Source organism: Cygnus olor, chromosome 1 (genome assembly GCF_009769625.2).
Source record: "Cygnus olor isolate bCygOlo1 chromosome 1, bCygOlo1.pri.v2, whole genome shotgun sequence".
In the NCBI taxonomy this organism is placed as follows: Eukaryota; Metazoa; Chordata; class Aves; order Anseriformes; family Anatidae; genus Cygnus; species Cygnus olor.
In genome coordinates this window covers 53,795,584-53,822,184 of record NC_049169.1, presented here as the reverse complement: position 1 = coordinate 53,822,184, position 26,601 = coordinate 53,795,584, and the positions used below count along the sequence as shown (strand labels likewise).

The 26,601-nt window shown below is 49.8% G+C and overlaps 1 protein-coding gene across 5 annotated transcripts; it reads left to right on the top strand.

Annotated features, from left to right (window-relative positions):
* On the top strand, positions 1-20,608 carry L3MBTL2 (L3MBTL histone methyl-lysine binding protein 2). Of its 5 annotated transcripts, XM_040558575.1 has the most exons (19): positions 1-136; positions 914-1,031; positions 1,490-1,664; positions 2,888-4,519; positions 5,835-6,102; positions 6,339-6,472; positions 6,818-6,941; positions 7,507-7,586; positions 8,457-8,574; positions 9,249-9,383; positions 9,869-9,957; positions 11,922-12,153; positions 12,806-12,885; positions 13,442-13,546; positions 14,478-14,625; positions 15,497-15,579; positions 17,160-17,394; positions 19,147-19,269; positions 19,881-20,608. In XM_040558575.1, exons 4-19 carry the CDS (start codon positions 4,496-4,498, stop codon positions 19,988-19,990), a joined length of 2,088 nt encoding a protein of 695 aa, XP_040414509.1. In that variant the 5' UTR covers positions 1-136; positions 914-1,031; positions 1,490-1,664; positions 2,888-4,495; the 3' UTR covers positions 19,991-20,608. The 5 variants fall into 5 exon arrangements, with proteins under 5 accessions (XP_040414509.1, XP_040414483.1, XP_040414490.1 ...); XM_040558549.1 differs by lacking the exons at positions 1-136; positions 914-1,031; positions 1,490-1,664 and adding exons at positions 4,871-4,904; positions 18,141-18,206 and having other exon boundaries at positions 4,335-4,519; XM_040558556.1 differs by lacking the exons at positions 1-136; positions 914-1,031; positions 1,490-1,664 and adding an exon at positions 4,871-4,904 and having other exon boundaries at positions 4,335-4,519.
* The last annotated feature ends 5,993 nt before the right edge of the window (positions 20,609-26,601 follow it).

Below are 26,601 nucleotides of genomic sequence, written 5' to 3'. Positions count from 1 at the left end.
CTGCGGCTGCCTGGGTTGCCATGGTCCTTACCGTCTCCAGCCAGGGGCCAGGAGGCTCTCTCCCATCTGGGGCCAGCTGCAAGCCCTGGCATGAGAAAGTCACTCAGGATTTCCGCCATCAATTTGTTCATAAATTGTGAGTAGCTAATAACAAAATAATCCTCAGTCTGTTGGACGATTTGCTTGCTGCTTTGTGTTCCCATCACTTTGGGTTGGTGCTGAGGCCCTGATGAAGCCATGGATAGAAGAATGGGGGCTTGCTTAATCGCATTAATGGTTTCTAAATAAAACAATCGTAACTATTAAAACTAGGAATGGAAGAATGGGGGCTCGCTTAATCGCATTAAAATAGATATTGCTGAGTGTCTTTGCTTACTACTGTGCAAATTAACCAAAACAAGGAGTCTCGGGGGCCCCTCACAGAGGATGTTTCCTGACAAAATGGGGAACGTGTCTCAAAAACCATCTGAGACCGACCATGTGGTTTGGACAAGAGCCAAGGAGCAGCTGAGTCTGTACAAAGGCAGGGGGTCAGCTAGTGGTGATGAAGAAGAGTTATCAACGTTTGTCCCCACGACCCCCCGACGACCACCACCACAAGGCACAGCACAAGCGCAGACAGGAGGAGTTTAGGGAAATGACTTCTTGGAACTAACTTTAATACAAAGCGGGGATAGGTTATGCGTATGTATAGGTGTATTGGGAAACTTCATGCATATGTAACTTTTTACTGCATATAACCAAAGCAAGTTGCCGCGTTAGGATGCGCATGCCTTTGGGAGCTATCCCGCATGCGCCTGGCACAGAAATAAACCACATACCTACTTTGTAACTCATTTGCTTTGAGTTGTAGAGTTCTTCCATGAATCACTGGTTTGGAGACAACCTAATAGCTTGTGTACTTTTTCTTCAGAATCTAGGCCATGTTTCCTATTCTTGACCCTGCAGCACTGCACGATGGACAGATGGAGAATCTGGTGGCATATGCTCGGAGGTTGGAAGGCGACATGTATGAATCGGCAAATAGCAGGGTGAGATGCTGTCCTCTGTCATCATTTGCACATCTCTGACCACCCTTGGCAGTGACTGTGGAGGAGGAGGAGTGGAAGCACAGATGAGTGTCCCAGGCTGAGGAAGAGCATGTGCCAGGGCTGCTGGCTTCTGCCTGGTGCCTGTGGTGTTGTGCTGTGCCTGAGACTTGTCAGGGTCTCATGAAGGCAGCATGAAGCTCTTTGTTGTGGATCTCTCCAAGAACTGTTAGACGAGAAGAAAAACTTCCCCTGGTGTCCTGATGGTTGCCAAAAGTGCCTTGAGTAGTGTCTTTCCCTCCAACCTCCCTGGCAGCCACTGTAAAGGAAGAGCTTCCCCCCATCCCATACTGGAATGTGCATGTGGGAAGGATGTTTTCTAAGCTTTGATTACTGTGACCTGCTGCCTTTACTTAATGCGTGTCTCCTCTCCTTTCCTGACTTGCGTTCCTCCCCTGCAGGCAGAGTACTATCACCTGCTAGCTGAGAAGATCTATAAGATTCAGAAGGAGTTGGAGGAAAAGCGAAGAACCAGGCTGCAGAAGCAAAACATGATACCAAATGCACCGGGCATGCCACAGGCTCCCATGAATCAAGGGCCCAACATGGGACAGCCTCAGCCAGGAATGTCTGCAAGTAAGAACAGCTGGGTTACTTACTGCTTGGTGCAGCGCGATTGCATACTGTTTTTCCCATATACTCTTGAGCATTTTGCCCACATCGTTTCATAGATACTTGGCTTAGAGAAGAATTTAGGAAAATTATTAGAGAAGGAGATAGGAAAAGTGAAGTCTAATCTAAGTTTTGGGGCTTGGTTTCTTGAGATTGTCTGTACTGTTACATCCCTAAAGACAGCAGCTGGCTTTACAAAGGTGCAGTGTTGTTGAGACAGTGAGAAGCAGTACCACACATGTAAGGGAGGCTTCTACCATCTGACTTCATGGTCATCTGTCCGTTATATGATAACAGATACAGGACCCTGGTTCAAGAAACATGAATGTAGATTTAAGGAGCTAAATTAGAAAGGGTGGTTCTTCAGTGCGTTCTGATTGAGAGATGCATATGAAGCTTCTTGGCCAGAAAGCTGGCCCCATACAAGGAGAGCTGGAGCAACACTATAGCTGTGCACTTAGCTCATCTGCCTCACTCTGGGATGGTGTTGAGGCCAGGAGAAGATGTGCGGAGGCCCGGGAGGAGTGCCTGGAAGGTACTGCTCTGCTGGGGAGGCTCAGAGTGCTGGAGAGTGGTCAGGCTGGAGCACACTCACTCCTCTCCCCAAGGACATGGACATGTGCACATTACTGCTGGACACGTGGCAACTGCGAGCGTGAGACGTTACAAGTAATGTTACATAAAAACCTGTTATTGTTAAAGAAAATAGAAATATTCCTTAATCAATTTGAATTTGATTCAAATTAAAATGAAACTATTTAAATACAATCATTTACCAAAAAGGTTTATTAAGAAGAGCAACAAGATACAAACAGCCATGGGATGGGGACTATCTTTAAGCCTGTCCTGTGTCCATACAGAACTCATTTTTACTTGAGCTTTCAGGAAGCCTTGAGTCAGCCTGTCCATGACCTGAGGGAGCAGTGCTGCTTGTTCAGCTCTGGGAAGCAGGGGCTACACACCAGCAATAGCTCCTAACATGTTGCATGAAAAAAAATACTGCAGTAGAAAGATTTAATGAAGATTTAATTTGGTATTTGTGTCTTATCTGGAACCATCTTTTTTGTCTGTCATGCAGTACACTGTCTTCTAGCAGTATTTGCAGGAGAATAGCAGGCTTTATGATTTGGTTTGTTATCAACTGCGTTGTTTAAATACTGTAAAAGCAATTTTCCATTTCTTAACAGCCCTAGAGGATTGTTTGGGAAACCTGAACCTGCAGGACCCCACACACTACTGAAATTTGCCAATCAAGTTGCATGCAGTAGGCTCTGCAAGCTCACCACCACTGTACCTTTCTAATTAGGATAGCCCTACCCATGATTCTCAACGTGATTCAGTCCAATAATGATTCTCCCTTGCGTTTAGAGTGATAGGCTGTAGCCCCCTGTTAGAGCCTTTGGATTGTCTGAAAGGAGGATTCACATGTAACTGTAATATACATAAGCCTTTGAACTAACCTTTTGCATGCTACTTTATTTCAGACTGCAACTAAGACAATATGACTGTATGCACAAGAGAGGAAGTGTGCATGTGTTTCACATGCTATTTGTTTAGATTCGCACTACAAAATCTGTGCAGTGTAGAAACATTCAGTACAGGGTTTTTCTTTCTTTTTTTTTTTTTTCTTTCTTTTTTTTTTTTTTTACAATGTCAGCAAAATGAAAGTGATAAAATAAAAGGAATAGAATGTGAAATAGAAGAAACTCCAGGGGGCGTAGCTTTTGCATAGAAGAGAATCAGTGCTACAGATACGGAGGGTCACTTGTTTCTTTCCTTTTCTTGACAGTGAGCTGGGATAAGGAATGTTGCTAGCAGTACGACTAAGACCACAGTGCTTTTCCACAGGGAAAAAAAAAAAGCCAAAAGGGGCAGACTTGTACTATGAAAAAGCTATGGTATAAATGCAGATAAATTTTAAAATAAATCACAGCTTTTTACCAACTATCTATTTATGGAAGAAATCTCTGATGTGATCTCTGATCACTTGAGGACATGGGGAGCAGCGTAATCACTTCATGTAGGTAATATACCGTGCAATACTTGAACACAGCAGCTTTGGCATTGTTTTGGATTTTCATTTCCTAGGGAGGAGGTGGACAAGTGCTAATGCCACCGCAGGGCCACTAAATGCTTAGAACCTTCCAAAGGGAAGGAAGGAATATCCACGTGGGCCCACAGAGGAAAAATGCAGAGAACAAGGCAGCGGAGGGACTTGCGGGTGCTTTTGATGCTTTTTATCCCTTTTTAAATGCTTTTTATCCCTTTTAATGCCCCAGGGATGCAGCCAGGCTGCAGTGGGGTGTGAGTGTGCATCAGGATGCAGTGTGTCAGCTGTTCGGGTGCTTGTGTTACCAGCTGTATGATGGGGTTTTCAGAAAGGGGATAACATGTCCCGCTCATCTTCGGGACCTGGTTGAGTGTTAACTGTAACAAAGGGCTGGGTTAAACGTAAACCCCGGCCGCTGTGCCTGAGGGACAGGGAGTGCCACAGAATTGGTCGCTGGAGATTGCTTCTTCACTTCCGACGCTTCAGTATAAAATCCGAGCGCTGCTGCAGACTCAAACTCAGGAAAACCCCTAAGGACGGACGAACCCAACCCCCCAGACGACTTCCCGCTTGTCGCCATTTTCACCACGCCGGCCGTCATGGCGGCGCCCCCCCCGGCGGAAGGCGAACTACAGTGCCCATGGCGCCCCGCGGCGGGAGCAACCCCGGCGCTCACGGGCTCCATTTTCTCCGCCCGCGGCCGGGGGAGGGAGGCGCTCCGCCGGCGTGAGGCGGGCTGGCGGCCATGGAGCAGGAGCGGGCCGGGGAGGTGAGCGGCGGGCCGGGGCCGCGGGGACACCGGGACGGAGCGAGGGGCTCCCGCTCCTACAGGAGAAGCCCTGAAGCGCCGGGGTGGCGGGGGCCGGGCCGCAGCGTTGGGCTCCTGCGGGCCGGAGGGAGGTGAGGCCGCAGGAAGGGCTGGGGAGGAGGCGGGTGAGCTGCTCTGAGGCTGCCGAGCGGTTTTAGGCATCGGGAACACTGGCTGAGGGTGCAGGCTCGGAGGAGAGCGGTTAACAAGCCGGGTGGCTTGGGTTTGTTTCGTGCGCAAGCCGGGGAGCGTGTAGGGGGAGAGCAGGGGGTGAAGGCTTATCTCTCTGTTCGTGTCTCTAATAACGCTCAGGAGCCAAGGAGCTGAGGGGATTCACCGCTGCAAGGTGACGGACCTGCTGCTGATCCTTTGGCGTTGGATGAACGGCTGTCCCCTGGCTCCTCACCTTGCAGTTCTAATCTGCCTTCCCGTGCCGTCTCCCCGTGCTGCTGCTGGCTTCTTGCTGCTCTTTTCAATGGCTAACGCCTTTTCCCGGCTTCTTTTGCTCTTATTTCCAGCCTGGTTCAAGATTTTCCTGGTCTGAGGACCAGTCGCTGGGCTCCTCTTCCTCCCCTTCCGTCCCTGCCTCTCTGCTCTCTTGCTGTAGCAGGGTGGGACCTGGCGCTGGCTGGCTGCAGTAGCGTGAAGAGCTCGTGAAGCTCTCTAGGTGTAGAAACACCTGGTTGTAGGGAAAGACTCTTTACAAAAGTTGTTCTGTGGCCCTGCCGATACAGCTTCTGAACCGAGGTCGGCTCTGGGATTTTGTGGTTTCCAAAGAACGTGAACTTTCTCCAGGGTCGAGTTTGTCCTGCTGACATCCAGGCTGCGCTGGTCTTGTGAGCTGTGGTGGCCAGGGTGTGCGGCTTGGTATGCTGTGCTGGAAGCTTGAGGTGACTTCAGCGCTGATGGCGTCTGTGCTGCTGTGCACTTGTTGGGAGAGACAGAGCCTGGAGGGACGCTGTCTCCTCTCTGTCAGCATGCCTCTGTAGTTCCCCGAGTTCTTTTTTTCCTCTGTAGCTGCAGCTCTGTGGCGGTTTTTTTGCTATTGGAAAGCAAAATGCAGCATGTGAAAGAAATACCTGTGAAGGAGCCCGTTGCAGGGGGAATAGCTTTCCTGCTAGGGATTCAGACTTCTGAATTTGGGGTTGTTATGTGGATTCCTTGCTCAGTCCAAGGCTTCTCCCTGGCCCAGAAGGCTCCCCAGCAGTGAAGGCACATCTGTTGTGGGGTTTGGTGTAAAACGTCTGGTTTTAAAGCAGACTGTTTCTTTTATCAGGTGGTGTCTTCCTTATGCCACAAGACCTCATCTTTGGAGCGGATGGAGGAGGAAGGTGAGGAGGAAGAGGAGGATGACGACTTGGACATCTTTGGGGGTTACGACAGCTTCCGGAGCTACAACAGCAGCGTGGGCAGCGACAGCAGCTCCTGCCTGGACGAGTCCAGCGATGATGAGGTTGTGGACCGGGAGGCTGGAGAGCTCCCGACCTCCCCTGTGCACCAGCCACCTGCGGGGCGGATCACAGAGGACAGCGGCTCTGAGCCAGGTACTGCGCTGCCTGCCTGTTCTCCTGTGCAAGAGGGAAAGAATGAGGGCTGAGGGAGGCTAAAATGCATGTGACTTCATCCTGAACGTGCTCTGGGAGCAGAACCAGACTGAGACAGCGTTTTTCGGGTTACGTGGGGGAGCTGCCATGCGTAACGTGGGTTACCTGGGCTTAGCTCTGTCCTTGTAGTGCGTCAGCCCTGCCAACTGCTCACACCTTTGTGCCTTCCCTCTCAGCTGTGTGCGAGATGTGTGGCATTGTGGGAACCAGGGAGGCTTTCTTCTCCAAGACCAAACGTTTCTGCAGTGTCTCCTGCTCCAGAAGCTACTCCTCAAACTCCAAGAAGGCCAGCATCCTGGCCAGGCTGCAGGTGAGTCAAAATCCTTCCTCCGTCCCTCATGACGGAGCAGGATGTCCCTGTGTGTAGGGGTGGGTGGCTGCTGTCCAGCGAGATCACAGCCTGCTATTACCAGTGGTTTTCTATTTCTGCTCGACGTCCGTAGAGAAAGCATACCAGCTGAGAGGTGCTGCCTCCTAGAAGCTGGGGAAGAAGATAGTTATATTTCACTTGCTGCCACTTCTTGTTCCTGCAAGCATTAATAAAAATGGTAGTCACCTGAAAATCCCTCCTGGGAAGAGGTGCATCCTCTGCTGGCCAGTTGCAGGACCTGGCTTCCTCTCCCCTCCTATACCACTAACGTTCCTTCTTTTGTAGGGGAAACCGCCAACAAAGAAAGCGAAAGTCCTGCACAAGGCAGCCTGGTCGGCCAAGATCGGGGCCTTCCTCCATTCGCAGGGCACGGGGCAGCTGGCAGATGGGACGCTGACGGGCCAGGATGGTGAGTGTAGGCAAGGTGTGAGGAGGTGCAGCTGCAAGAGCCACAGAAATGAGGACATCTGGAGGGCTCTAAGCTCTGTGGCCCTCTCCCACCCCTCTGGTGCCCAGCCATGCACTGAAACAAAGCGTGTGGATTGCTCGCGTGCTGCTGGAAGGACACAGGGACGTCTCTCTCCCCGTCTGCTATCAGAGCCCTAGCGAGTTATTGCCCTTCCACTGTTGCAGCCTCGTCTGTGCTCCTGGAGTGTAAGCCCTGTGGTCCCAGTCCCACAAGGTGCTGGCTTACAGGTGCCCCGCTGCTCCCAGCTGGTTGCTGCCCCGATGCCTGTGGGGGTTGTATTTAACTCGAGTCGTTCACTGGTCGGTTTTAGGGACGGCCAGTCCCTGCAGCGGACGGAGCAGCAAGCTCTGTTAGGCTGTTAGCCAGCTCCCTGCGTGCTGGGGCAGAGTGCTGTGTCCTAGAGGAGGCCCCAGCGCGGCTGTGTGTTGGAGTCCAGGGGTAGCTGAGTGCTCTGTCCTTTAGCTGACCTCCTCGCCTGACTTTCCTCTCTTGTGTCTGCTCGTAGCACTTGTCCTGGGCTTTGACTGGGGAAAGTACCTGCAGGAGCACGGCTTCAAGGCAGCTCCAGTCAGCTGCTTCAAACACGTGAGTCCTTCTTTGCTGTGCCACGCGGTGTGCGTGGGACACGTTGTATGCACGGGGCTCCCCCGTGCTCCTCTGACTGGTGGGGGAGAGACCGGGGAGAGGGGTTTTGAGCTGCGGGGAAGGAAGCTGGGGTTTCCTCACGGCTAAGAAAGGGAGTCCTATGGGGGGGACTGTGAGTTCTGGGGGAGGAAGTAGAGGCAGATTTGGTAAAAACACTGCCAGTGGTGATAGGTACGTGCTGGGGGCAGAACTAGGTCTGACTGCAGTGGACAGGAGACAGATCCCTGTTGCCTGCACAGTTTGTGTGGGTGAGCACAGCCCAGGGTGAGGTGCAGGGAGGAACTTGTCCAGGCCTGGCAGCAGCTGCCCCTCCAACAAGTCTGCTTCCTCTGGCACTGACTGGCGAGCCCTGTGGGCTCAGGAACCAAGGCAGAGAAATGGAAGGAGGGCAGGTTTTAGGTATCACAGTAGCCCTATCCTTTCTGCGTGTTAAACTCACTTGTTCTGTTCTTGTTTTTAGTTGTTTTCAGTTGATTTATTAAAGTGTGATTAATATTAACAAATCTGTGTTTTTCTTAAGCGTAGGTCAGGAAGATATGGCAGTTTTATTGGTAGTTAGGGATTTTGATACTACAGAGGAGTGGTAGCCACAAATTTGGGATTATAGGACAGCCGGAATGAAATAGAGCAACACTGAACTACAGTGTTGATCCTTTTGGGATCCTCTGTGAACACCCCGATGAGATGTTTGGCACCGTTTGGTTGCTGCTGGCAGATACAGGAGGGGCAAAGCATGCCAGCCTGTGTCTAAGGTGAAAGTTTTCTGACTGTCAGCATCTTTCTCCCGTTGTGGCTGCCTCACCCCCTCAGGTGCCGCTCTTCGATCAGTGGGATGACGTGGTGAAAGGTATGAAGGTGGAAGTGCTGAACAGCGACGCCGTGCTCCCCAGCCGAGTGTACTGGATCGCATCCGTCATCCAGACCGTAGGTACGCCTCCGGTGCGGCTCCTGACAGCCAGCCTCTGACGGAACCTTTAGAGAGCAGAGCAGAGCTGGTCAAGCAAAGCGTCAGAGAATCACAGAATAATTAAGGCTGGAAACAACCTCCAAGATCATCTGGTCCAACTGTCCCCCTACCCCCAACGTCACCCACTAAACCGTGTCCCCAAGCACCACGTCCTACCTGTCCTTGAATGTCCCCAGGGACGGTGACTCCGCCACCTCCCTGGGCAACCCGTCCCAGTGCCTGACTGCTCTTTCTGAGCAGAAATGTCTCCTCATTTCCAACCTGAACCTCCCCTGGCGCAACTTGGCCATTCCCTCTAGTCCTATCACTAGTTATCTGTGAGAAGAAGCCAATCCCAGCTCCCCACACCTTCCTTTCAGGTGGTTGTAGAGAACAATGAGGTCTCCCCTGAGCCTCCCCTTCTCCAGACTAAACACCCCCAGTTCCCTCAGCCGCTCCTCACAGGACTTGTGTTCCAGGCCCTTTACCAGCTGTGCAGCCCTTCTCTGGACATGGCAGTTCTGCTGCCAGAATGGTTGGAGAAGCTCTGATAACCTGTGAAGGCCATGCTGTAGGGAATAAGCCTGTGGTGCCCTATAGAAGAGAAATTCTTGGTCTCTAACGCCTTTCTCTGGTTGTCTGCTCTGTCCTGGCAGGGTACAGGGCCCTCCTGCGATACGAGGGCTTTGAGAATGATGCCGGCCATGACTTCTGGTGCAATTTAGGCACGGTGGATATTCATCCCATCGGCTGGTGTGCCATCAACAGCAAAATCCTGGTACCACCACAAAGTGAGTGGGGGGCAAGAGAGGTCAGCACGTTGGCTCAGCGCTGTGGCCATTCCTCCTGCTGACCCACACACAGGTTGGGCTTAGGCTTTGGGGGAACTTCTTGGTCCTACATCCCGGACGGTGCTTCTGAGCAACACGCTGGCTCCAGTCCTTGCTCAGCTAGCAGTTAGGAGGGGGACACTAAATTAGCAGAATTCTGGCAAGCAGATGTGCTTGGCGCGACTCACGTGCTTGCTGTAATACCGTGTCCACTTTGAGATGAGCGGAGCTAGATGTCCGCTTGGCACAGTCCCCTCTGTAGCAGCGATCCCTCCTAGCCTCTTGTGGGGGGCAAGCTTGCGCAATGGTGCCTGCCTGAGAGCAGGTGCGGGACTGGAGTGTGAAGAAGGCCTTTTAATGCAGATGGACTCAGAGAGGGGGCGGGGGAAGGTGTAGCGTGCAGTCCTTTGGTCGTAAAGATGCGCTCTCTCCCTCTGCGTGTCTAGCTATTCATGCCAAGTACACTGACTGGAGAAGCTACCTCATGAAAAAACTGGTGGGAGCCAGGACCATCCCAGTGGATTTCCACATCAAGGTAAATGTGAGAAGCTGTTACTCTGTGGAAATAAAGCCAAGAGGTATGCGGGGAACACTTCTCTTCTGGTTCCGACCTGTGCAATGCCTGTGTACCTCCCTCAGCCCCTGTGCCCCGTCAGCACAACTTCGCCTTTGGGGCTGTGGTGGTTTTACCTTGCTGGGCAGCCGAACTCTACCACCACTGCTCTCTCACTCCCCCTCCTCAGAAGAGGAGGGGAAGAAGAAAAGGAGGAAAAAAAAAAAACACCTCACGGGTTGAGATAAGGATAATTTAATTAAAGGGAAAGTAATTATTAGGGGGAAATTATTATTAAGGGAAAATTAAATAATTTACCTAAAGGGAAAAGAAAAGGGGGAGAGGGAAGGAAAAGGGGAGAGAAAACAAGCAAAGACCATGTGGAAGCACAGAGAGACAGGAAAGAAACTTCTCTGTACTTCCCACCGAGTGATGCTTGACCACGTCATTGAAGCAGGGCCTCAACACGTGTAGCTGTTGTTTGGGAGGACAGATGTTTTCACAATGAGAGCCCACCCCTCCCTTCTCCTTCCTTTTCCTACCTTTTATTGCTGAGTGTGACACCACATGCTACGGAATATCCCTTTGGCTGGGTTAGGCCAGCTGCCCTGGCAATGTTCCCTCCTCACCTCTTGCCCGCCCCCAGCCTGCTGGCTCTGGGGGGGGTTGGAGGGTGTCTGGGTGCTGTGCCCGCACTGCTCAGCTGCAGACACAACACCGGTGTGATACCGGGGCTGCTCTAGCTGCAAGTGCAGAGCACAGCACTGCGTGGGCTGCTGCAGGGGAAGGTAACTCCATCCCAGGCAGACCCAGTACAGGGGCATAGATGGGCTTTAAAAGCTGTTATCGTGTAGCCTGTTACAAAACGCTGGGGATAAAGTTTCGCTGAAGGGAGAGGCCAGTGCAGCTACATATTTTCTTTCCCTACCGTGTCTTTGACTCACAAGCCAAAAAAAACCTTTGCCTTTGGTGTCGATAGCACAGCAGCCTGCTGGGGTGTGAGAGGGGCACCGGTGCCCTCAAGGTGCATGGAAGTAGCTGTGCTGTGGCCTTGATAGCTCTCGTTGTTGTTGAGCGTAGTCTGCACTGAGGTTAGACCTCGTCAAGAGCCTCAGGGCTCTTCCCTGGCTGGTGGCCTTGAGACGTGCACGTAAGGAAGATCGTCCTGTGGCAGGCGGGGAGGTAGGTGATGGGTCTGCCTGTGCGTGAAGTAGCTGGTGACACTGAACTGGAGACCTTGATGTAGCTGGTGCTTCCTTTGTTACTTCTCTGGGAGCTGAAAGAGTGTTTGACTGCTGCTTGTTCCTGGGCCTTGTAGCCGAGAGTTCGTGCCATGGAAGGGAGGTGCTAGAGGGAGACAGGTGTTGTCGGTGTGTTTTTCCTCCCAGCACCCCACTCCCACTTAAAGAACAGAAGCAGTGGGGATGGGGACCTTCCCTTTGAACTTTGGGATTCGGGTGTTGGCTGGTTTGGGTGTCCGAGTCTCTTCTGAGCTGTGGCTTAGTAGTTCCATAGCATTCTGGGACCTCCAGTGCCAACGCGTCAGGTGTTCTTTAAGCACCTTTGACTGTGGATGAGTAGGGCTAGGCTGTTACCAACAAACTGCAGGTCTCTGAAAATCAGTCAGAAGGCAGCCAGTGGCTCGTTCAGTGTGCCTGCATCTTTGGGTCAGTCTGTACAGGAACTCTGGCACCGAAGCTGGCAGATAGATCATCACGTTGCTCAACCTTTGAACACGGTAAAAATGTGAAAGCTGTCATGTGTGGGGCTGGCGGCCCCCCGCCCCCCCGATGAACTCGCTCCCATGTGTCCCCTCCCGGAGGTGTCTCCCAGCCAGTTTTGGGCAGTGCAGGGCTGCGTGGGGGGGAAAAGCTGTTCTCTGAAGGCTCCGGGGAAGGAAGACGCGGGGTGGGATTGATCTCGCCTCCTCTGCTTGTTGTTGCCAGATGGCGGAGAGCATGAAGTACCCGTTCCGGCAGGGCATGCGGGTGGAGGTGGTGGATAAGAACCACGTGTCCCGGACGCGCATGGCGGTGGTGGACACGGTCATCGGGGGCCGGCTGCGACTCCTCTACGAGGACGGGGACAGCGACGATGACTTCTGGTGCCACATGTGGAGCCCCCTCATCCATCCTGTGGGCTGGTCACGGAGAGTGGGCCACAGCATGAAGAAGATAGGTAGGGGTCAGGCCACCACACGCATCTGCTGGCTTGCTGCGTGCTGCCTGGGTCCTGCCGTTAACGCCAGGCTCAACATGCTGGGAGGACCTGACGGATGAGGTCTGTGCAGCCACGTCTGCCACTTTTCCCTCTAGGTGGATAAAAGCTTAGCAATCTGTCGTCACAGGTTGGGACTAGGGCTTCTTACAGGTAGTCTGTCCCCAAGCTGTGAGAACGCAGAACCTGCAATGTTGTGTTTGTCTTTCTGAGAAAATTCATCCTGGTTTCCGTAAGACTAGATGCCACCACGTGGGTTTTTCCTGAGACCGTTTTTCATGTTTTTGTTTTTTTTCCTTCTGGACTTAGACTCGAGCCCCATTGATACTTTGATTTGTGCCTCCCTTGCTGCCTGTCCCTGGTGATAGCAGCTGCATTTTGAGGTGTTACCACTCGTGCTCAGGAAGATTGGGCGTTTGCTTTTGAGCAAGCCCTGTATCACAGCTTATGTTACAGGAAGATGTAGAGGGGCTGGCCTGTCCTTGTTACCCATCTCTGATTTGGCTCTTCTACAGCTGCTGGGTTCTCAACAGATAATTAATAGCCAGGGTGTTTTCTTACTCTGGTTGCTGCAGGTCTCTCAATTCTCTTTTCCCTCTTCCATTCCTCACAGAAGAAAAGCGCAGTGACATGGCAAACCATCCCACCTTCCGGAAGATTTACTGTGACGCCGTCCCTTACCTGTTTAAAAAGGTAAGACAAGTCTCACTTTCTGTGGTGGCCACAGTAAAGGAAGCAATGATACAGCTTCCTTGGGTATGTTCTGCTGCGTGGGTGGTTACGGGCATCATTTGTCCCCCTTCCAGCTACAGGGCAGTAAGGTATTTGGGGTGTCAAGGCTGCAGTTGGCTAGGGGAAAGGCAGAATAAAAAGATAAAAGATCTAGAAGGCAGCACTAGGCTGAAGGGCTCAATGTAAGGGCTCCAGTCCTTGGAGTTTTGAGCAGGAGAGGCAAGGTGATTGCTTGGGAGAGACCAGCTCAGACCTGGAGCTGGATCATACTGGTGGGGACTGAGATCAGGAGGCCTTGCTGCAGCTGTGACTGGCCAGAGCCTTGGCAGGAGCTTGCTGGCACAGAAACAGTGTTGCACTGGCTGCCTCTTTTGTCGTTTTCTTCTTCCCTCTCCCCTCCTGACTTGGGCTGAGCCAAGTAAAGAAGCTCTGATCCTGTCTGCAGCTGGGGCAGCTGATGTCAGGATGGGGCTGTCCCGTACCCCTGACAGCGCTGATGTGCCGGAGTCTCCCTTAGGTACGGGCTGTCTATGCCGAAGGCGGATGGTTTGAGGAAGGCATGAAACTGGAAGCCATCGACCCCCTGAATTTGGGCAACATTTGTGTGGCCACTGTTTGCAAGGTGAGTTTGGGGCAGGGGGAAGGAGGTGCTCTGGCTTTACCTGAGACGTCACAGCCTCTAGGTTTGTTCGCTAATGCGCTCCAGTTCTTGGAATGCATAAAGGGAGGCCTCCGTAGCATCCTCCTTGAGGAGAGAAAGGGCTGTGGGGAGGGTTGTGGGGTGTGTCTTTATGGACAGCACTCACGGGTTTGGGAAGCTGAGGAGGGTTGCCTCTCTGGCTTTCTCTCCTGATGAGGTGGTGGTGAGCTCTACTTCTGTGCCTGAGTTGGAGAGTAAATTGCTCTGCCAGGTTTCCTCAGTGAGGTGCTTTGCATCTCCTGGAGCATAGCATCGACCTGGACTTTTTTGCTCCCTTGAGAAGCTGTCATAGAACTCAAGCAGCGGACTCTGATGCATGGGATTTGGCAAGGGAATGCCAGGAAAGCCTTTTGTCTGGCAAATGTTGCCCTTTGCCATTGCTTGGAACTGCAGAGAGGTTGGGGCAGGCATGCCTGTCACGTTTGGTAGGTCCTAATTGCCAGCGAGTGACAGGAAGGGACAAGTCTTGCCGCCGTAGGAAGTGGCAGGTGTGAAGGCAGTGCCCTTCCCTTCAGCCCCGTAACAAACTCCCGACCTGACTGGTGTAGAGGCTCTGGGCTGCCAAGAGTCTGGCTTTGAGGGAGAAGAGCGCCCCTGCCTGCTTACAGCCCAGCCTTTTTCACAAAGTCATTCGTGGTAGTTGCAGCCCTGCAGTAATTGCTGCTTTGGGGATTAGCTTGTGCTGGCTAACGTACCAGGAGAAGCTACCACGCATCCTGGGGCATTTAACGTTGCGTTTTGCTATCTAGTGGCAACAGTGATGTAGCTGTGGGAGCTCCTGGGGGATCCTTTGAAAGGAGGGACTTTAGAGCAAGTGAAGCTCTTCATTTATGCCCTTCACCCCTCATCTTAGGTCCTCTTGGACGGATATCTCATGATCAGCATTGATGGAGCCACATCTGATGACGGCTCGGACTGGTTCTGCTATCATGCTTCCTCACACGCCATCTTCCCTGTCAACTTCTGTCAGAAGAACAGCATCGATCTGACCCCTCCGAAAGGTGAGATTTGGGCTGTGGTCTGGCATGCAAACCTGCACACGGAAGCCACTGGATGGGCTTCTCTGGGAAGTGTCAGGTTCAGGTGAATCAAAACCGCCAGGTCCCACCCTGCCTGCTTTGGGGGGAGGTAGGGCTGGCTGGGGAGAAAGCCAGTCCATTTGAGCTCTGATGGCATACCAAGTTGTGGCGCTTTGTGGATTGAGGTTGCATCTCCTGAGGGCATTAGCGTTGGTCAGTATCAGTGGAAGAGGTGTACAATCCCCAGACTGAATAAATCCCTTTGTGGAAGGGGAAGGAGGGTGGGAAGGGATGAGTAGAGCTATTGCTACATGACTCAGTCATTACAAGTAGCAGGAGTCACCACTTCTCTTCTTGCATGAATAAATCTGAGACAGAAGGATTGCGTCTCGAGATTTTTTGCAGAAAAATCAGAGTGGGTTTTACTGCGTCATCTGGCCATACCGAAAAAGGCCTGCTCTGAATTTCTTTGTTGCAGCACTTCGTGCAGTGCTGTTCTGTCGTCTTTGATGTTGCTTCTAGTGAGAGAGAGATTGGTTTTAGTGGTTTGCTTTCAACACGCTTCTTCCTGCTAGTTCCTTCTCCTTCCCTTTCTGTGGTCTGGATGTATGACTGACATGGGCATTCAGTGCTGCATCCTGCACAACTTCCCTGTTTGCCCACTGGAGGGGGGTGCTGGACTGCTGTGGAATCTGTGCCTTAGATTTATGTCCAAAACTAGGCTGAACGTGCCAGTTAATGAAACTGCTTTGGAAGCAGTTGCTATGGTTCCTTCTTGCCCATTCTGCCTCTTCCCTCCGCTGGTCTGCCCAGTGACTGCCTTTTTCCCTCTGACCAATTCTTCCTCCTGCAGGGCAAGATGCAAAGACCTTCAACTGGGAAACTTACCTGGAAAAGACTAAATCAAGACCTGTTCCGGCACGGCTCTTCAACACAGTGAGTGCTGCCTGGGAGGAGAGATGTGTAGGGATGTTTGCAGTCAGCTAGGTGGAGCACAAGAGCTCTGGCCCTCAGCGTGGCTGAGGTTGGAAGGGACCTCTGGAGGTCATCTTGTCCAAGCCCTCTGCTCAAGCAGGTTGCACAGGACTGTGTCCAGACAGCTTTCACAAATCCCCAAGAAGGGAAACTCCCCAGCCTTTCTCAACCTGTGCCAGTGCTCAGTTGCCTGCACAGTAAAGTGTTTCCTGCTCAGGTGGAACCTCCTGTGTGTTCCAGTTTGTGCCCGTTGCCTCTTGTCCTGTCACTGGGCACCACTGAAAAGAGCCTGGTCCCACTCTGTTCGCACCTGCCCTTCAGGTATTTAGAGACCTGGATAAGATCCCGCCCCGAGCCTTCTCTTCTCCAGGCTGAGCAGTCCTGACTCTTTCAGCCTTTCCTCACAGGGGAGATGCTCCAGTCCCTTCATCATCTTCGTGACTCTTTGTTGGACTCTCTCCAGTACACCCATGTCCTTCTTGTACTGGGGTGCCCAGAAGTGGACCCAGCGCTCCAGGTGCAGCCTCACCAGTGCTGAGTGGAGGGGAAGAATCACTTCCCTCTACCTGCTGGCAACGTGCTTCCTAACGCAGCTCGGAATACTGTTAGCATACTTTGCCCCAAGGGTGCATTGCTGGCTCTTGTTCAGCTTGGTGTCTACCAGGACCCCTGGGTCCTTTTTTGCAAAGGTTTTGTTGCTTTCCACCCGGTCAGCCTCTGGCGTGTGCTGGTGCCTGGGGTTGTTCCTCCCCAGGGGCAGGACTTTGCGCTTCCCCGTGTTGAACTTCACGGGGTTCTCGTCAGCCCATTTCTCCAGCCTGTCCAGGTCCCTCCGGATGGCAGCACAACCCCCTGGGGTGTCAGCTGCTCCTCCCAGTTTTGTGTCACCTGGGAACTTGCTGAGAGCACACTGCCATGTCATCCAAATCATTAATGAAGACGTCGGACAGGGCTGCTCTTTGCTGCCAGTCAGCACTTCTGAGGAGAACCCAAGGCTTCCTCTCCAAGTAACTCCCCTGTCTGGCTGCTCAGGGCAAGCACCGTCACGCCTTTGTGGATGTCGTGATGTCTTTGAACCTGCAATTCTGCAGCGTTTCCTAGTGCTCCAGGCTCCTGGTGGGTTCTGCACCACCTGTTACCTGTGGACATGCTGTTGGGTGGAAGTGGTCTGGTTGGCATCAGAAAAACTGCTGCAGCAGTGAGCCTGTGCTTGTCTTCATGATTTTTCCGGCGCTGCCTCAGGCTATGGGTTTGATCAGGTGTCTCTTAACCCCTGCGTGCTGCTCCTCCACTTCAGGATCTTTTTTCTAAAGGCTGGGCTGAGATTCTCGGGGGATGCAGCTGGCCTTGGATCCGTTCAGATGTCCCCTCCTGTTGTAAGACTGGCTGGAGGTGCATCAGAGTGTGGCTTGAGTTTGGGCTTTTTCTGTCTGCTTGCTGAACGTAAGCCTGTAGCTGTTGCAGGGTGCCGCTGTCCGGATGCGGGTTTGGACTGGATGCAATTGCCTTGGGTTTTCCTCTTTTATCTTTTATGCACCCAGGACTGCCCAAACCATGGCTTCAAGGCAGGCATGAAGGTGGAGGCAGTGGACCTGATGGAGCCCCGGCTCATCTGCGTGGCCACGGTGAAGCGCGTGGTGCACCGCCTGCTCAGCATCCATTTCGACGGCTGGGACAACGAGTACGACCAGTGGGTGGACTGCGAGTCTCCAGACATTTACCCCGTGGGGTGGTGCGAGCTGACAGGCTACCAGCTTCAACCACCTGTCGTTCCAGGTGAGCCAAGGCTTGGCTGTGGCCTCTAAAGCCAGAGGCAAAGGTGTCCTTCCTCCTTCTCTGTGAGCGGCTCCTCCTTTTGGGGCCTTGTGTGGAGGAGAAGCTTGCCAGCTTGGTCTGTGCTGGCTGCCACGAGTCCTCCTCTGCCGCCACACAACCTAGCAGCTGGTAGAGGGGGGAGTCTGTGGCAGGGAGAAAACAGGCTGAGGTTTGAGGTTGGCTCAGGTTTCCCTCCACTCCCTCACCTGCGCACCAACAGCTCCTGCTGAAGTTGGGTAGAGTTCCAGGCGGTCCTGTCCCCGCACAGCTCCCTCTTCCTAAGCATACCGCAGCCTTGGCCGGGTAGCAGGGGCAGCTTGGCCCCTGCTCCCTTTTCTCATCAGTTCTCTGACTCGGTCTGTAAAAGGTAAGAGCATCCCTCTCTCAAGGGTTTGTTCCTTTCCTTGTCTCTGGGAGGCCATTGCCTCACCTTTGTAGATGTTCTCCTCATCCCGAGCAACGAATCTTGTTTCTCCACTGTCCCTGCCAAATCTGTACCGGGCCTCTCTCCCCTATGCTGGGCCCTCGCGTGGAAGCACAGGACAGCGACCGCGCTCCAGCCTCGTTTTCCCCTCAGCTGGTTGTCTCGGGAAGAGGGCAATGACTCGGGGGGACGGGTGTATCTTGTTTCTCGCTTATGTCACTTCATCCCAGTTACCTACTGGTTATGGGACTTGGCTTTCGTTTCCCTCTCGTCTCTATGACAGAGCCCACAGCTCCAGTGAAGGCCAAGGAGGTGCCCAAGAAGAGGAAGAAACCCTATGGAAAGAAGAGTGAGTGATGTTTGATTAGCGCCCTCCCGCTCGCTCGCAGGCTGGGCCCAGTTAGAGGAACCCTGTCTATGATCTGTCAGAGCAGGAGAGAGAGGCCTTGTCTAGCTGTGGATGCTCTCAGTCAGCTGTGGGTTTGACAGCTCAGCTTCATCCTTCTTAATTGCCCCCGTTGCCCAAGAGCAGAGAGCTGTGTGTGTGGGAAGGATCTGTCTTGCAGTCTTCTCTGTCGGCCGAGGTGTAGATGGCGCTTGCTTCCAGGCGTGAGGTGTGCTGCTTTCCCCACTGTGTCCGTGGCCAGAGGGAGATTCTTTGTCGCGGCTGGAGGGTAGCGAGAGAGCAACCCCAGCTGCTCTGTGCTGAGGGGGAGAGAGCCTTCAGGTGGCTGAAGAGGCGAGTCGTGGGGCTGGACCGTGTTGTTGTTTCATCTTGTCGTTGCTGTCGTCATTGTTGCAGTCGCTGTGGCGAATCATGTAGACAGGCAAGGAATTCCTTCCTGGGGGGTGGAGAGGAAGGGACATCTAAAGAATATAAAAGACATTCAACCTAAATAAAAGCATCAGCTAAAACTGAACATATTAATGCTACAGTGTGCGTGCCTTGGAGCCACCGTGCCCATTTTTTAGGGCTAGACCCAGACAGGTAAGCAAAGCTCTTAACTGACTCCAACAGGACCAGCTCCTTGGAACTTAAGCACATGCTGAAGTGCCTTGACTTTAATGAAGGACAACACAGAGGAGCATATTTTGAGATGACCGATCTAGGTTTTTCTTCAGTAGGTGATTTTCTTGGGGTAACCAGTTGGCAGCTAATGACCACGTAGCTTGCTGGTCAGTTGTGCTGGTCCCTGGTGTATGGCTTCTCAGTGGAGCAGGGGTGCTGGTTTTCCAGGGGAAAGGAACGTACTTTTCCCTATGCTGTTATCTCTTTTTTATTTTTTAAGGAAAAAAGTTACCTGCTAAAACCCGCACAATCAAGCAGACCGTCAAGAAGCCTCCTGTCTCAAGGACAAAACGAGAAGCAAAAGCTGCCATCAAGGTTTTGCCAGAGCCACCACCCGATGAGAGTAAGGGACTGAATTACTCAACCCTATAGCCATGTACAGCTCTTGCATACACCCTATATGTCCCTGACAAACTATGCTTTGTCCTTCCTCGTTCCTGCAGAGACAGAGACTCTGCTGCTTTAGAGTTGAAAGAGCAAAAAAGCCTTGGCCTGCTTTCTCTGGGAAGGTTCTCCTCCTAGGAGGCTCAATGGCATCAGTACAGCGGGATGTCTTGATCCTGCTGCTGCCTGCTGAGGGCCTGGCTGCCCTACTGAGCAGTCTGGGGTTGGGGGAGGTTGGTTAGGAGGGAGATGGACGTGTCAGAGGTGTTTGTCACATCCTGCTCCCTTTAAGGGCTGTCACAGCATGTCAGCACAGCTCATGGTGCTGAGCACCAAGGGATGTGGTGACCAGAAGAGCATCTGGTGGCTGGGTCACCTGCCCATCCTGGCAGGTATTGGGGAAGGGGGTGGGTGAGGTGCTTTGTGCGCATGGGAATGGAGCCTGACGAAGGTCCCAGTTGCTCATAAATGTTTAATTTCCCCTTTGTGTGGACCCAGGCAGGTAGAAAATGAACCGCACTGACTTTTCCTCTATTTATCCCTCCCCCCCTCCTTCCTGTCTCTTGCTAGTCATTGCTGTGCAGGTAAAAGAAGAAACCATCGACCCCTCGCTGCCGGAGTTTGAAGCCACAGAGCTTCCCGTTCCTATCAGCAGCATAAAGCAAGAGGTGACGGACTGATCCTGGAGTATCCCGCAGCAGCCTGTGCTTCATCTCGTGGCTCTTTGGGGAAGCAGAAGACCAAAAGGGCCTTCCCTTTTTGAGGCAGCATCACAACTCTGCTTTCTTGTCGTGCAAGAAGATCGCCCCCAGACTTGGAACTAAGCCCTAGGACGTGGACTCCAGAAGAGCCACGGGCTCGCTGAGGGGCATGACTGGGGGGCTGCTGGGGTTGTGTGTGCCTGGCACCAGAGGCACCTCTCTGAGCAGAAGCCCCTGACGGGAAGGAGGCTGCCAGAGCACGTAGGGGCAGTCTGGGTTCTCAGCCATGGCTGGAGGGGGTGACCTGCAGTCCGAGATGGTGTGTGCAGGTTGCATGCATCAGGGAATGGGCTGCTCTCGTAGGATATCTGTGCCGTGCAACCTCTGAGAAAGTCAGGACAGGAAGAGTGAAAAGAGGTGAGAAGTGGAAAAGGAATGATGATGCCTCTGCAGGAAGCAAGAGAACTTCGTGTGTCATCGGTTCCTGCTTTTGAACCCAGACTGCGGATTATATGGTGCACAGTTTGAAATTTTTATTTTTTAACACTCCTACTGTAAATTTGATCAATGATCTGTGAAATAAACTAAGGAAGAAGTTACATGCTTGTGTATTGTTTTCTCGGTCACCAAAATACCAGGGCTAACTAAAAGGGGCAGGAAAAGAGAACTTGGAAAGGTCAATGTGGCAACAGTGACAAGAGTCTTAAATGTGGAGTGACATTTGTTCCTGTGAGCTTTCTGCAGGTGAATGTCTTGCCTGTCCGTGCCACTGCGGGCCTCATCTGGCCGCAGTGCACCGGCCTTGTCAAATGCTACAGGAAAATGACGGCTGCCCGGAACCGCATCTTGGTCACGAAATGGCTGCATCGGCCCTGCTCTCAGGTTTCCAGCCCAAAACAGTTCATGTTTTTCATAGTGGGTCAGGGGGAGGAAAGAAATTGTTGGCTGGGAGTAATTAAGTCATCCTTTTCCCTTTTAAAGAGGCAAACAGAGACTTTAACTGGAGGGGAAAGAAAAGTTTGGGGATAGCAATGAAACACAAGCGGGAAAGTGGTGGAGGGTCTGTACCAAACCTGGTGAGACCTGGGCTGTTGTGGCTCACCCTTAGGGGGCCCTGGGCTCCTGAGGGAACCTCTGCTCCAAGGAGGGGGGCCAGGGAGTGAGTGGGGTGTTTGAAAGGCAGGTCCTGGGGCTTCCCCGCCTGCCTGCCCCTGCCTGGTTGCCAGCCCTCCGAGCTCAGAGTCTCACCAGCTTGCAGTAGATGGCTTAAGGCAGGAGGATCCTGTTGTAGGGCAAAACCAGAGTTTTCTCTTTCCCCTCCCTCTTGGGTGCCACCTTTCCCCAGCACTGGGAAACAGCTGGGCTTTTAGGGCCACTTATCTTTACAAGAAGACAATTTCCAACTTCGGCTTTCTTCTTCCTCTTTTTTTTTTTTTTCTTGACCACAATAGAGAGTGAGGATCTGGATCCTGGCATTTATGTGTGATAGTTTATATGCAGCCGAAGTAAATACTGTAGTCAGAGGTCATGGGGCTAGATTTTGAAAAGTCCTGCATAAAGTAGAGATCTCAGAAAAGCAAATTTAAATAACATTAATGTCAAGAAAAGTAATTCTGATTGCTATATTCTTTATCTGTCATGACTAGAGAGATGAAAGTCTATGATAGCAATTTTGCCTTTAAGGTCATTTTCTTATTTCTTTTATTTATTTATTTCAATTAATTAATTAATTTATTTTTTAACTGGCTCTGTACTAATTTTCCTCACAGAATGACTAACAGGAATATGACCCTTGTGCACCTTTTGTAGTTAATTAATTAGGTCAACTCTAACCACTAAGCCCCTTGTCAGGCTATTTCTATTAGTGACAGGGAGCAATTGACCTTAAAACATTGAAGCCAGGTAGGTGAGCCTATTCCACAAGGTCTCTTGGCTTCACGCTTGTTAAGTGAAATCTGCCAGGTGTGGATCCTTTGACCTTTGCTATATAGGAAGCTTGAGGAGTTGAGGGGGGGGAATTGGCTCTCCAGGAGAGTTTGAGGTTCAGGTTATCTTGGGTGCTTTTCTATCATGGTGAAATGGACTCTGTTCCCCAGGAGGCTGCTTTTTCTTCATGTTTTCTACCATCTCTGTGGGACGGTTTTAGAGACTCTGTGAGCTACTTACATTGGTGGTGCCTTCTCAGTACAGTAAAACCCCGGTGGTACTACTTCACTGTATAAGCTGTGAGCTTGTTGGGAGTGACTCAAGTTCGGAAGCTGGCAGTTCTACGGTTGTTTAATGTTGAGGAGTTGGAGTAATTCCTTCACCGTGTCTGTTTTCAGTGAAATTACTTACATTGATTCTAAGCTCCCTTCCCAGCCCTAAAAACAAACAAACAAACAAAACACACACAAAAAAAACAACCTCAGAAGCTCAAGTGCACACAGGTAAGCCTGACTTTGAAGAATGTCCTTAAGTATTTGTGAGGATTGAACAACAGACTGTGTGAGAAAGGTGCCTTAATGTGAATTCAAATTTTGCCTTGTGGTAAGTAGAAACAGATTTGGATAGATACTGGTGGCATTATCATTACTTTCACTAAGTGGAAATTGTGAGAATGTGCTGTTCATAAAACAAATGCTGTTTTCACAGTACGCAAGTCAAAAGCCCTTAAATTACCAGAAGTTACAGTTTCAAAGAGAGAACTTTTAAAAAGAAATTATTGTTGGACATCTCCCTCTGACCCCTCCATAGATTGGCTTTCTGAAGAAAAAGTATGAAAGGTGTAATTGTTAATAGTTTCTGAGGTAGGGTCAGGGAAGATGTTTTTTCCCACTTGTTCATTCTCCCTTTCTTCTCCTCCAGGTGAATTATGGTAGCTTTCCAAAACTTCAAATATCCTTGGGATGTTCAGACCAGCATATTCTTATCATTATGTCTCCTGAATGCATTTCAGGTTTTGTCTAAGATTAAACAAATACTTAAGAGCGGCATCCTGAGATCTGTCCTGAGGCAGGATAGTTATGAGTGGCAGGGAGAGTGGGAGGACATGGACAGGCATCTAGAGCAGTGGGCACCTCCGGTGCTTTGGAAACTCACCTCTGAACAACTGAAAAATCCGAAAAAACTGGTGGAGCACTTGAAAAAGGTGTGTTGTCGCCCTGGAAGTACCAGACATACACAAATAACTGCAATGTGCTGGGGCTTGCTTGGCCTATGCTTACTGAGCTGCATTCAATACCAATACAAGCCCGGTGGCTGCAGGCACTTCAACCCCTGAGACAGGCCCAGTGGCCACCCCAAGCCCTAAAATGGGCCCCAAGACTGAGCCAGAGAAACAAACTGTACAGGTGTCAGTTGCACCCGTAACCAAGATGAAAAAATGGTTTAGAGAGTCGGATCATTTAGAACGCAGAAAAACTGCTAAGACTAGGTATGGAGAAGAAGAGGCCAGGCCCTCAGAGGAACAGGAGGATGAAGATGTCACAAAAACAGTAGTCACTACCCGAAATGCATAGCAGCGTGAGCTACGAGATGTGCGAAAAGATTTCAGTCGCTGTCCAGGTGGTCACCCTGTCACCTGGCTGCTCCGGTGCTGGGACACCAGCTCTGTCCTGGAATTCTTCTTTTTGGAAAAAATAAAAATAGAAATCCTTGTACAGCCAACTATCTCACTGATTTGTCATCAAACCTTTAAATGATTAGATTATGGTTTATTCAGGAATAGGCTTCTGGAGTCTATAAGACCCTCAGAAACCATGGTAATTTTTCTGAACTGTGAAAGAGGCACCCCTACCTGTTTTTATCATTAATAGGCGTTTGCATGTCTAATTTGTCTTGTACTGTATTGAGATTTCAGTACTGGAGTGTCAAAGCATAAAAACAACTGTATTTTGGGAAAAAAAAAAAAAAAGATTCTAAGTCTGGTCTGGTAACTCAACAAAATTCTAAATTCGCAGCTTCTGAGTAATAGGCTCAGCCTGATCCCAAGGGCTACATTTCACTCTCTTGATTAGCAGAGCTTGAGAGCACTTCTTGGCTGGCAAGCTAAGTCACCGTGGAGCAAACTTTGCATTCTGACTCATAAATGCTCTTTGCAAATATCATTAACAGGCATTGGAATAAATCCTGCCTTTGGCTTTTCATTGCATTTTTTAACCCCCAAAAAGGATTGAACATACCAAGATATTTTGTACATGTTACTCGTTGTTTGATGTGAATAATTTCCTGTGGGACACAACTATCGTGCTATATCTGATCACCTCTTCTGAATAAATTTAGAAAACCCGTATAGTCTAGAAAGGTTAGCTTTCAATACTTTTTTTTTCCTTTTTGTGATACAAGATAACTGCAAATCTGCTGATTTGGAATAGTAGGAGACCTGTTCCATGAGCAACACCATTTACAGCATATACTAAGTTTAGAAGCCTAACGATGTCAAACATAATCAAGCTATATAATGAAAGCAATTAAAGGTGAATGCTGTAGGACTCTCAGATTGGTAGACTTAATTAAATAGATTTGTGTTACTGCCTGTTTTGGTACCTTCTTTATGCTAATGGTTAAGTCATATGGAAGAAAATAGAATTCTGTTTAAAACACTCCTCTTCATACAAATCCAAGGATAACTTTGCAATTTCTGTGTAATACAGAATGAGGTACTTGTATAAATAAATACCATAATTAATATTTATTTAATGGAGAAAATGTCAAGTAGTAATTGAAGGAAAAAGAGATAATTTTGAAAATAAAAAGCCAGTTTTGTCCTGGGAGCTATGAATTTCATTAATTTCCTGTCAGGATTTTATTTTTGTAGTACTCATTTTTACTTATGAGTGGGTGGCCCTGAAGATGAACAGCTGAAACAATTTAACTGAGAGCCTTGAGCTGGAAATTACAAATGTAAACTATGAAAGAGGTTCATAGGGAGCCAGAGTTCAGCAGAAGTGCTGCTTTGACACACAATCCCTTTGAATTCCGGATAATCAAGTTTTCTATCTGTGGTGAGTGTTTCCTTTCCTTTCTAAAGGAAAGATTAAGAAAAAAAAATCACATGGAGATGGTAGCTACCTGCAGGTCAGGTCTCTCACTTGTCTCTGATAGTGTAATTATTCATATGAATTGTCTTTGTTATCCTGTGCAGTAAGGAAGATAGGGTTAGCATCAATCATGGGTAGTACCATGAACCATTATGTCGTGTGCTCAAGTTGCATGAGTGTAATGTGAAAATCTCAGTACTAATCAGTAACCAAAAATCAAAACGCACGCGTAAAGTGGTACTGTTAGATAAACAGATGCTGATCATAAGACTGTAGACCACCCTGGTGATACTGGCCTGGTGCCAAACTAAATGAAGAAGAGTAGGAAAGAGGAAGAGGAGGGAGTTGCCAGAACATGTTCAGATGGTATGCTGTTGTCATTTCCCATCTTGCATGTATTCAACTTCTCTTTTGATGGGTTTCTACTTCCAAATCACAATTAGTTTTAAAATCTGTCTGATAATTTAAAAACTCTCATCATGGAAGAAACCCCAGATGAAATTATTATTATTATTATTATCATCAACATCCGCCTCAAAGTTCAGCATCTGAAATGTCTTTCTTGTCTCATTTTATCACTCACTCATGCTTTTGTTTTACATTGTCTGAAACCTATTTATGGTTCACTGCAATAGTAATCAAGGTTTGACTACATTTGTATTGACATGGAAAAGGTAAGAAAGAGAGAATTTAGTATATTATCTGCTCATTGCACTAAATGGTGTTACCTTGGCTATCAATAGAAAATGTAGTTTCCTTCCAGCCTGTGTGTCATTTTCCTTTCCCTTAACGTCTCTGCTCTGCTCTCTGAATGTGAGACCAGAGGCATTTATTTCTCTACTAGAAATTCATTCCAGGGATGCTCAGACATAGCAAGGGCCTTTTTGTCCAGTCAATCCCCATGTTATTTTATATGTTATTCAAGTTATAATGCTGTGCTCTCCTTTACATGTTTATCCTCTATGAATACAGAGGTTACTTCTGTAATGTATGTAACGTATGCGATCACTAATATAATATTGGCTATATCACCTGGAACAGCTAAAGACGTGTCTCACACAAGATTTTAGGTTTATGAGACAGAACAGCACTCAAACTAATATGGAAGTGCCTGAAAATAAAAGGCAAAAAAGTTAGAGGTTTCTAAGAGGTGATAAAGAATGGATGTGATTTTTTTTTTTTTTTTTTTTTGCATAAGGCAAACAGAGGCACAAAATTCTTATGAAAATACAAACTAGGATCTCAAAACAGGGGGAAGAAATGCATTATTTGAAAAGTCTCTGCACTCAAGGAATATGGCAAATCTTTGCTTAGTGGACACTTTTGAATGCTTGAAATTTTTTGAAAGTGTGATAGGTTGTCATGCAGGAATCTTTGCACTGATACAAATCTTTAAATGTTTTCTATATTGGCAGTCATATGAATAAAGTGAAATTCACCACATGTGATTCTCAGAAGTGAAAAGTAAGATAGAGAGCATTTTCTGATAGCATTGTGGGCATTTTTGACCTAGCAGCACTAGTATTAATAATTGACTTAAAAACAAAGTTGTAATTTCTGTCCTTGAAA